General features: G+C 37.0%; 2 protein-coding genes across 3 annotated transcripts in view; both read right to left on the reverse strand.

Annotated features, from left to right (window-relative positions):
* Window positions 1–5,788: 5,788 nt before the first annotated feature.
* Window positions 5,789–12,081, reverse strand: part of LOC149286794 (espin-like) — a 50,188-nt gene continuing 43,895 nt past the window's right edge. The window contains 3 exon segments of the mRNA XM_089493745.1: window positions 5,789–5,936; window positions 6,639–6,650; window positions 6,997–7,076. Of these exon segments, the coding sequence (XP_089349871.1) occupies window positions 5,789–5,936; window positions 6,639–6,650; window positions 6,997–7,076 (240 nt within the window).
* Window positions 10,155–11,849, reverse strand: LOC149286795 (espin-like protein). 2 transcript variants are annotated; one of them, XM_089493747.1, is made up of 2 exons: window positions 11,244–11,849; window positions 10,155–11,195 (listed from the first exon to the last, which is right to left on the reverse strand). In XM_089493747.1, exons 1-2 carry the CDS (start codon window positions 11,847–11,849, stop codon window positions 10,155–10,157), a joined length of 1,647 nt encoding a protein of 548 aa, XP_089349873.1. The 2 variants fall into 2 exon arrangements, with proteins under 2 accessions (XP_089349873.1, XP_089349872.1); XM_089493746.1 differs by having other exon boundaries at window positions 10,155–11,849.

The raw sequence follows: 12,081 nt of genomic DNA on the forward strand, positions 1-12,081 counted from the left end.
TGGGACCAGGCATAGAAATCTGCCACATTCCGCCCCATGCATGCCATGACATAGGTTTTTCTCATCACAGGTTTTTCCTGCCCCTTTTTCTCCATTGAAACAGGGCTTCTTGCCTCCTATTATAGAGGTCTACCTCTGCCCTCTGACATACTAGGGGTTCATCCTAACTTAACCTTTTCAGAGGCATACATATCCATTTATACCACCATTGTCCCTCTATTCCATTATAAAGCGGTCTACATGGATGGGGCAGGAAGGTGTGATGCTGACGCACCTTCACTGCTACACCGCCAAAAATACATTTGTTGGAACTCTAGCTCTCGATCTCTGTCCACCGCTGATCTTAACTGGAATGTAATGTATTGTATGCAAAAATTACCTTAAGGTAAAGTTTATCAGGTCCTTATTTGTTAGCATACAGGATATTATTATTATCTTTTATTTATTTAGCCTCAACAATTGGCGCAGAGCTTCTTACATTCGGACAAAACTAGAATCGACAGACGAACCGATACCTTATGTAATGAGGGCTCCGCTCACAATTTCACAATCTAGAGGCTCCTAGCCCTTTAATAATCAAGTTGAACATATAGAAGAATAGGCTTTCTAGAAATACAAAGAATTTGTGCTTATACATTCTAATATATTCTTTTTTTTGCTTTAGGAAAACCTGTGTTTATACCGGTAAGAATATTTTTTTTTCTATTTGTATAATATATAAACTTGGGAGGACATTTTTTTCTGGTGAGAAAGGGTATTATTAAATATGCATCTTAAAAAAAGCAAACATATATTAAAAAGAAAAATTCTTCAAATATAAGACGTTGCAAATTTTTAGGGAATTTTGTTTTCTGTATAAAGTTTTTCATTTTTTTTTTATTTTTGCAAATACATGGAGCCATTTGGGTCTGTGCTTCCTGAAGTTAACGTGTTGATTTGCACGGTTTGTGTTATTAGTATAGAGTGTATATTTACCTTCCTGTTTGCTGGAGTTGCCTGGAAACCTTGTCTTTCAGACAAATTAAATTTTCAGGACGGTATGCATGCATTAAATATGTGTTCCATGAATAGTTCATGGAGTATGCTTTCTCCGTGAATCATGCTAGGATAACACGAACTTATGCAAAGTTTACCAAAGTCTACATATGGTATACGAACAATCCTTTAAATAGGACAAAACATCGGGAATTAATAATCCAATCCATGGACCCTTTAGATGCTTCACATTTTTTTTTTATTTTCACATTGATATGTTACATCAGAGCTGTCAAAATGGCTCGAAAGAAACACTTACAGTATGACATCATAGGTATAATTTTCAGCATGTTTCAGACCTTAATGCACAGTAGCTTCCCAAAATACTGATCCAAAATGTGGTGATATGATCCAGAATCAGGAAAAAAAAATGACATTTATTTTATTTTCAGCAGCAGGCTCCAGAGAAGAATTTGCAAAATTTAAATGAAAATTGTGCAGAGTCCAGTATTTGTCTAAAGTCAGAAGACCCTCCTGATGACCACCTAGTTTCTTCAAACTTGTTACAAGGTAATAATCACACTTATTTCAGTTACATTTTAGCACTTTGTCCAAACTATGCAGCCATTTGTTAACTGGATATGTTTTTTTTAGTAAAATATTTTTTTATTATAAAGGATGGATTGAGGTAGGGGTAAGGCAAAAGCTCTAAATGTTCTGCGCTTGGACATAAAGTGTTCCAGTTGATTTCAAAGGGAGCTCTGATTGGCTGCTTCACATGGAATGACAAAGAGGGTGTTGTGTTGCAGCCCTGAAGCTGCATTTTCCCTGGTTTTAATGAATTCATATTAATGTACAACGTTTGCATTCTTCATTGGTGAGACTTCATTGGACATCAGAGCGTCCCTTTAAGGGTGGTCATGAATCATATTCCCCTTTTAGACTTAATCCCAAGGTTTATCCCTCTGTAAACAAAACATTTGCTGCAGCAGCAGCACACAAAATCTATTATTAATAACCCCCCCTTTTGTTTGAGTGCCTTGTTGTCACAATAGACTTGCATTCAGCTCATCCATGAAATATTCAGTGGTATAAGTAGGCACTGCACCGAGCTAGATAAACACTGACACGCTGATACTTTTCATCTTCAACAGGTCAACTTACTTCTGTTCTCCAGAAAGGTAGGACCTTGTATGACATCATTGACTGCGTTCCTATCAGAAGGTGGAAAGAGTTCATGAGAACCCTGGAATTTTCCGACAAAGAAATTGAATTAGTAGAGATAGAGATCTCCAACTATCGAGACCAGCAGTATGAAATGCTCAGAAGGGGGTGCCAACTAAAACATTCTACTTTAGAATCCATATACAAAGCCTTGGAAAGGATGAATCTGTCAGGGTGCGCGGAAGAACTGAGAGAAAAGCTGGAAAGTTATGCCTGAGTTTGGACCCAAAGTTACGTCTTATGGACAAGGACAATCCTGGTAAACCAGGCACCTTCTTGGGTTCCAAGAAGAGTTGGTGGGGTTTTTTTTTAATGGATATACTAATGCTTCCATAAGTGTTATTTTTAAAACTACAATTAGAAACCTACTGTTGAAGGCTTCATGTCGGCCAATCTCTGTTTTGAAGGCGTCTCCTCCGGAAAATATCTACCGAATTCCACTTGGTGGCTTTCAACAGATTCAGGATGGACCTTTAGGTGCTAAAACTAGAGGTGATAACTACCTTAAACACATTTTGGGCAGGATTTAGGTGGGGAATTGTAGGAGGATTATGGAGGAACATATGTAACACTTGGCACATGAAGGGCAGCACCGGGGGCAACAATTTAGCAGCTCATCTTGTATGGAATTCTGCCCCATGTAGGTGCATATAATGGGAGCAAATCTATTGAAGTCACTTTCAGATGCTGATTGATTGATTAGGATAGTAACAAACCCTGAAGACTCTAGGATAATGATTCTCATAGCACAGAACAGATTTTGGTTAGAAATTATAGATTATATAAAATAAAAATGGGGGCTTAACATTGGGCAAAACTATTTCTTGGAGCACCACCAGAACTAAAGGTCAATGTAAGAGTACAAAAGGAAAAATACTTCCCCTACATCCTTTACCCAGCAAGTTAATTGATAATATTTTATATTATGTTGGGGTATGGATACCAATACTCAATATTCATTCAAGAATATGACTGCATTCCCTGTAGTAGAATAAAGCTAACATATATCTGTTTCTTCACATCAGGTCTGTGGAAACAGTAGCTTGTGGGCCCAGAGCCCTTAGGGGCCCCTGGGGACTAGGGTATAAATTGCGGATGTGTTGACTGCAGCGTCTGTAAGATGCCCTGGGTAGCTTCGCTTCAATGTTCTGTGCTAATATTTGTTTTTAATGCTGCAAAATAATTTAATGGATGAGTTGAATTTAATGTCAGAAAACTACATGACATTGTGTTAATGATGTAAAAAAAATCACAAAACACCCTGAACCGACTTGGTTTCAAAAAATGAGTATCTTTTATAAAGTTTAAGGACATTTTGACGTGTTTATTTATAGGCATATGCTAAAGCTATCGGACGCTACATTAGAATACGTTCCCCAATGATCACAAATAGTTCACTTGTACCATGGACTGATGACAAGACAGAGCCCTAATGTCAGGGCCGTCTAACCTCCCAAGAGCCACAGGGCCACAGTTTTGGGGTTTTTGAATATTCAAGTGAGCAAGGATCCCCTGGACCTTTAGGGAAGGGGGAATATGACTGCTGTCCTAGACCATAGTGTGGGCATGCCAGTAGTTTCCCTTTTGGCTGGGTGGTAACAATGTTGCAGTTAAGAGGTTTATAAGGTGAAGAAGGAGACATTGCTACCTTTTTGCTGGCTGGTTCTTAAGGACAGTATCTTCCCGCCAACCTCCCTCTTTTACTTATGTTTATAAGTATGTATATGTTTGCTGTTCTGTTTTGTCATCTTTTGTAGTCAGTTCTCCCTTTGGCCAGCGTTGAATGGTTGATATGTTCGAGGCTGCGCCCAAATAGGCTTGGGAAGGCAGGTCCAGCATGCGGCAGATGGCACCAGCTCTACCAGAACTCTTGGCTTGCTGGATGTGAACCACCTGCTGGGCTCAAAGATTGTTTAGGTCTAGGTTATTATTTTATGGTTACTCTGGGGAGTTAATAAAGCTGTTTCCAATGCCCTTACCCACATCAATGGCTCTTGTCTTCATTTAGGGCGGGTGAAGGTTTTTGGGTACAAGCCTGTGTAACTAACCTATTGTCTCTATAAACCCATAAGCATTGCCCTAGGTCAAAAGCAATTAGCATATGACTTCTCTATACACGTTGAAGCGTTAATCCAATCTTCATCATCACCCAACTAACAAATGCTAGCCAAAAATTTGGAGCAATCCTAATTCCACATCTGGCCCCCTTAAAAACTAAATGCTCAGGAAATATAGAGACAGCATAGAAAGCATATAGTATAATGAGGAAACCAAAACCGTGGTATATGATATAATAAAGTGCTCTATGTGGAATTTCAAAGTAAAAAAAAATAATTAAAATATCATGCATGTGGTTACTTAATAAAGTATTCTCCACCAGACTTCTGGAAAGATCATCTTTAAAATCCATGCCAAAAGATTAAGCAACACATATAATGGGAGACATCACACACACACACGCGCGCACCTCTTGACGGAAACACTTTATTTCATTATACACGTAAAGTCTGTAGACCCATCCTGTGGTGCGACCATAAAATAAAATATATAAAGAAGTTTAAACATACTATAGATTTATTTTCTTCGTGTTTAGACAATATAGATATTTGTTTTTCATAAATGCCGAGCATGATTCCTAGAAGGAGGCAGGAAAATAATGACAATTTATAGAAAATAGTTGCTATAATGGCAATAACATTGAGTATGGCATCTGTGTATATATATATATATAACTTATAAACCAAATATGTCAATATATTTTTTTTTTACCATATATCCTTTCTTTAAAATATGTATTCTGCAAAAAAAAAAAAAAAAGATATTGTACACTCAACGCATTTTACATTCCCTAATATCTAACATTAGTTAAACATTGAGTGATTTATTTACATACAACATTTAACAATGTAGTTTTAAAGAGGATTTATCGGGGGGCATTTCTCTACTTCTGGCCGCGAATTACGATGTGAAAGCTGATCAATAGGTTGAATGGATGAATGCAATATACATGTTACAGGGCAGTCATTTCTACCACTAAGTTAACTTATGTTAGTGGCTCCCTAGACATTTTTATATACATTTTCATGTATATTTTTTTTTATTTACCAGCAGAACAGAGGTAATCCTGTTCATGATCTTTTATAGAACTTGACCTGTAGCAAATTTGATACTTTGATTCCTAAGCCAGAGCTCATAATTAATAATATGCGTGCTGCGTCTGTTTCTCGGGAGTATTCTGCTTTAATTCTTTAAAATTGAGACAAAAACAACGTTTCTTTTGTGTACATTCGTGACCAACGCAACCTAAACACGTGCTGCACCGCAATGATCTTTCAGGGTTCAACTCGATTCCCTACGGACAAGAATGATAGTTTGACACCGACTGCCAGAGAGGCCAGCTAGGCGTGGGGTTGGCTGTTTGGCTGACCCCTCTGGCAATCAAAGGGTTAAATTTATGAGCCAGAGCAGGATTTAACGGCATTCCCAACGCTCGCTTGACATTTACATATTGTCCAGCTGGCAGTGGAAATCTATAGTTTTGAGTTTACCTTATGAGGATGAAGGGTTTTTTTTTGTTTTTTTCTGGAAACTAATGTTTTGCGATGTCCCCTTTCTTTAAAATAATTTGCCTCTGCCAAGGTGCTAACTTTGTTTCGTCATAACCCAGAGTTCTTAGCTTTTCAGATTGTTGCTTTTCTCGTTCTTCGTCTTCTTTCTTTACCTTCTCCTGCTCTTTCCTAAAATAAAATAACAACGTTAACGTCCGTATAATTGTGCGCATGGTACGCAAAGCAAATGTAAAGAATAAAGAGAAGAAAGGGTTTAAAGAGATCACAGTATTTTGTAGAATATGGTGAAGTATGAAACCCAAATCTATGCCCATGGGGGTTAAATACAATAACAAAAACCCAAAGGGGGGGTATAAATTCATCTTGGCCTCCTTCTCGCCCCATATAGTGCCCAGAGAGAAGGGGTTTGTGTAATGCTAAACTTTTGGAAAGTTTGTATGGTAACAAAGTGATGAACAAACTCCATATGACCCAAATATTTCTACTAAAAATGCTTACAAATAGTAAGGTACATCAAAAGAAATTCAGTACCAAGTTTCAATAAGACCCGGAACCTTCTTGGACTTTATGTTCGGAAAAACCTAATACCTATACAATGCGGGCCAAAAGCCCCCCACGTGTGCTATTGCTGAAAGACCTCCTCGGTAACTTTTTTAAATACATGGAATTCTGGAATTATGTTACAAATACACTAGAATTGTTAGCAATTTTAGTGCTGCCTAAAAACGAACCAGAAACGAGACTAGCTATACTCTCAATAATTAAAAAAATGATAATGGAATGGTAATAAAGATAATGGAATGTTAGAAAATCAATTGGAATCGTGTAAGCGAATAAAGAAAGAAGTTAACAGCACTTAAATGAACTCACCGCTTTTGTTCTCTGTTGATAAAAAAAGGAGAAAAAGAAGGATATAACATTAAATCTCTGAAAAAGGTACACTTATACACATATACGTGTAAATGTAAATATACACTCATTCTTCAGTCCTACCAAGAACTATATTCAATATAGATTTCAGCCAAAGTCACATGATGGGAATGTTTTACCCCTATATCTAGATGTTCTGTGTCCAAAGGGGTAACTAGAGGTAGAATGCATGGCGCGTTGACATTACTTTTGGGGCAAAGGGGCCGGGAGGCTCAAGTAGTCCTTGCAGTGCCTTGGGCAGCTTCTACTCTTGCCCCATTCCAGTTACAGCCCTTTGACTAGGTTAATTAGCGCTTACTTCTCCTCCTCCATTTTCTTCCTCATGATTTCTCTACGCCATGCTGGCATGCTGGATAGACGAGCTGCTTCTTCCTGCTCCTATAACAGAACACAGCAAGACAATTATTATTACCATATTATACTAATCAGAGGCTTTTAAAATAATCAATTGTTGCGGCTAAACTCCAAAAAGAGGGAGTTAGATTGGATTATATTAATAACAGAAAAGTAATATATACACAATATACCGGTATTAAATATACTATTACACTAATTTTAAATATACAGTATACGGATTAACTAGCAGGAAAGACAGAATAATTATTATATTAATGATGTCATATTATGAATTGTCATACCTGCAAATTCTTTGGGGGGGGGCAAATTAAAACAATACAATACAATACAGAGGCTGATGGATTTTTTTAAACACTAAAATTTAGGGTTGGGTGTAGCAGAAATTGAATGAACAGATCTTCATTCGGTATCATACACATATATAGTCGATTGAATGGATTAGAAAAAAAATATTTGCCAATATTCTATTAGTAAATAATTCTGCAAACATACTAAATAAATAGCACACAAGTACAATATATAAATTCGTATTCCCTTTTGTTTTTTACCATGTTTTCTCTGTCTGGTTCAGTGACCTTGCTCCTTCCCATTCTGAATTACTGAAATAAGAATTTTTATCAATCTGCAAAGACTGACTTTTGGAAAAGGTTACCAAAGAATTATGATCCAAAGATTCACTGCTAACAAAACAAATCAAGAACACTGCTTTATGGATTTTTTTATACTTAAAAAAAATAATGTCTCACCAAAAAATAGAAAACCAACTTTTTTTATGAGCATGTGAAAAGTTGTATTGAAGAAAAACAACATGTGTAAGAACAGTGTGTGTTCTAACAAAGAACCTTCTCATTACAGTGTCCAGCTGTGTTCATTGGATGAATGGACTGGTGATTAAGCATTTCAAAAATTGTTCTTCAGGGATGCTAAATTTATATGTTCCATGACAATATGCATTGTATCTTTGCTACCTCAAGGTAAACTGAGTGATACATTATGAACATGGGCTTAAAATGGGATCTATGCTAAAAGGCAAACTCTTATGTGAAGACTGTGTGTCAACGGCTCGGCAATAAGGTAGAGAGGTGTAATCAGGTATCACACCAACTACATAATATATCTGCCCTATCTCTTGGTTCTAGTGGATTTAGCTGAAAGATATGGTTCTCTGATCTCAACATTATCATTGGTCTATGATGGTCCCAAACCATGACTTTTTTTGGAATCTTTCCATCAAATAGCCAATAAAGGAAGCCAATGAGAAGACAAGTAGACCACCAGCGTTACATGTCTCATTGTAGCTTCCAACTAGGCAACCAGAAGTCAGATTAAACGTACCGCTCTTCCCCATCACTTTTCTGGAAGGCTTTGGATATAGCAGAGGGGGAAATTCAACAGGGGGTTCTAAATATGTTAATACATAAGGCAGAGATGTGTGTATAGTTCATACCATTCAACCAGACTGCCAATGGAACCCTAATTCCCACTTTTTTAATTATTGTACATAGCTGTGGTGTGTATGTTTGCTGTTAGAATAATTTAGAGTTACTTCCAATCAATCAACCAAATAAAGTACAACATATAGTATAAAATAACTAACATCTAAACCCAAACTACTTTATTTATGTAAACATGTAAATAGATACAGCACACGGATACATGATAAAAAGCAAACATAAAAGCAAATCACATATTATTAGAGCGATGCACAGTAAACATAACGATTTTTGTTTTAATCAGTGGATTATGGGATACACAGAAGAGCCCTGTACTGAAACCACAGCAAGTATATAAAAGGCATAATTTTGTCACGCATTCCTAGTTTGAATTTTAATAAATTGGTAGCTAATCACCGGTCTCCTAGAATTTGAGAAAATAAAGATCCCACTCCTGCCACCAATTCTACTTCTCCTTTTGCTGACAAATATAATTTCCCGGAGGTGTTAGCATGGAGCTTCAAGGATTTAATTATTGTACATCACTTAGGATATCACTTTTTTTATAATTATCCTATTGTATTCTAATTTTTAGTAACTGTTAAGACCATTTGCATATTTAACACATGCACGAAAGACACACATATAAATTATAACTGTATCCGAGTCTGGAAATGAGTGACAAAATAATCCATCATGGGAATTCCTCCAAAAAGTACTTCTGTCTATCTTTTGGAAGCTATGTCTTCTTCTACGTGTCTGATAATAACCTAGTATCTCAGCTGTGACAGTGTGGATTTTGGGTAAAGCCTAAGGAAAGTCTGCACCTTAGCCCCTACATTAAAATATTTTCAGAGATAATGTTTAAATCCTTGTTATATCGCTTAAATGCTACCGTTCATGAACAAGTCACATAGGTGGTAGTAAATATTAAATAATTCACACATTTTTCTAGTGCTACTCAATTTTAAACCAAAGAAAAACATTCTGAAAAAAGGCAGAAACAATGTGATTTATTACATCATTACGGTATGCTACTCCTAGGATTCCTTAAATGAAAAGGTAAACTGTATTCAGTGGACACTGACTAATTAAACCACTGATTGATCCACAATGGCCCACGTGGGAAATTATAGTTTCATTAATCCTTTTATTAAATATTTTATATTGCATTTGTTTGAACCTGTGTTTTATTTTTTTCATATTTGCCTAAAAATACTCTAGTTTTTGTGGTTCTGTATTATGAATAATGGATTTCTTTTTTTATTTAACAAATACACACAAATTTTGTAATAAAGTAACATTCTAATAATCCTCAAAAAATGATCTTTGCTAATGTTATTAGTTATTGTTATTATGTTATTGTCAAACCTTGTAAAGACTGACTATTTTTTGGTGGGTTCAGTAACATTGACCTGGTAAAAAAAAAGGTATTTTTAATATTTACTGTTAAATGTATGTGAAATGGTTTCATATATGGTGATTGATACCTTCCCTTACTTCTGCAACTAAACAAACCTGCTCTTAAGCCTGTTCTTGTCTTATTAATCTTACTGCATTGGTTTCAGCAACACATCATTTGCATCAACGGCTCTCATAGCCTCATAGATGATAAATATTTCTACCATCAGCAAGCCTTTTTTGGTGTAGATGGTTATAGACAATCTCATATATCGAACATTTCAGCTTCTTTTTCTTTCCAAAATGAAAAACTCCGATCTATATACCGACATATATCATCATTAGTAAATTCTCCAAGTTCTGATACGAGCTGTATTGAATCTTTTCTACTTTTGGTCAGAGGCGTAAGTTCTTCTGGAACCGATGCAACTTCTTTCGTTCTGACCTCCCGGGCCACGTGATGTTCTTGATGATGTTTATTCTGGTTCACAGTCTCCTCTAGTCGCCCCACATCTCTTATGTCAACTAAGCCTCCTTCTACACTGTCCCCAAAAAACTGCTGCTTGAGATCTTCAAAGCCATCAGTCCAGTCTCTCTTACCAGATTCAATCTCTTCCATCACCACTTTGTGAAATTTCCGAATCAGCTCCCAATTATGACTCCCAAGACGGTCAAACATTTCATAGCACAATATGTGCCGGAATTTGCGCTCTTCTCTTGACATATTCATTTCTAACAACTGGAAGTAGCCCAACATAAAGAGATCTAGTGTCAAGCTGGAATACTCGACTGGAGACCCATTAACATGTGGGAGAAAATGTTCAGGCCAATAAAGCATGTTTGCTCTGCTTAGACGACGAATTTGTCTTGTTGGGACTTGACAAATTATACTTCTCCAATGGCCAATCAACTTCCCCACAACTTGCCTCTGCTTCATAAAGTATAAAAGTCGGTCATCATCACTTGGTCCCTTGGACATTTTTATTCTGCCGTCGTCACTGTCAGTAACACTTGTCTCAATTCTGAAGTCTGTTTCAGGAGATGTTCCTGAGGCTTTCTTTCTACTATTGTTATTCTTAATGGATTCTGTGAAGGTCCACTTTTTCCAGTGGTCAAGAAACAGATAGACAATCCTTTCTTTCCTCATGTCAATGTAGTCTTGTACACAGCTGAGTTCTGTCTGCACAGGAAGACTTCGGGTCATTTGATTTGGACTAAACATTGGCTCTCCCAATGCATCCATAATTGTGGTTTGGTTACTTGTTTCTATATCCCTAGGAAACATGTCTTCATCATGGTATGTTAGCTGAGCATGCGATAACATAATGGGTGGTTCTTCATGCTGTACAGATACATTTTCATTTAGAATGGGAAATGGCTCACTGCTTGTTATATAGTCTTCCTCCAAGATTGGTTCTCTTCCATAGGTGTATGGAGTGGCTCCTACTGGTAGTGATCTTTTTCTTTTATATATTCTGTTTGTTGCTTCAAAAGCACTTTGAGGCTGTGTGTACAATTCATAATTAGCCTTTAAATTTTTTACAGAAACACCAAATTGCTTTATTTCCTTTTCTACTTCTTCTCTAGTGGAGCTGAACGACTGGGATCTACCGATATTGGTGCCGCCATCTTTCAGTACACTTTGTGACTGCTCAGTCTGGTCTTGATTCACAAAGTCTACAAGATCGGCTTCTTTTCCACCAAGTGTTGCCAACAGGATGGCCATACTTTTCAAAAGGGTAGAGATCTTGCTACACCAAGCTGGGAGGTCATCAGCTCTTCCTTGCATCTGCTTTGGATTAACAGTGAAGTGCTCTTGAGACAAAGCAGCAGAGACTGGAAGAAGTTGCTGGAGTTCATGTTCAAGCTGTTCAAGCTCAGTCTCCACTTTCTGGACTTTGTGCATGACCTGAAGATTCTCGATTTGTTTTTCTATACGAATAATGTCTTCTTCAGTCATGAGCTCCCCAAAGGGTCCCAAAATGGCATTGTGTGCATGAGAATATCTCCAGCCTTCGGGGTGATAGTAACTACCACCCTCAAACTATGGCAGAGAAAAAGAAAAACAGAGGGGAAAACTATCCCTCAGGATATTTATATCCTTCCTTTGCACTCTTTCAAATGCTACATGTTTTTAGTGGTGTAATGGCATATCGGATCGTATTTAACATGTTGTGGTGTTCCAGCTTACA

This window comes from Sceloporus occidentalis, unplaced genomic scaffold (assembly GCF_023333645.1).
Source record: "Sceloporus occidentalis isolate IW3139 unplaced genomic scaffold, rSceOcc1.0.p SCAF_66, whole genome shotgun sequence".
Classification (NCBI taxonomy): domain Eukaryota; kingdom Metazoa; phylum Chordata; class Lepidosauria; order Squamata; family Phrynosomatidae; genus Sceloporus; species Sceloporus occidentalis.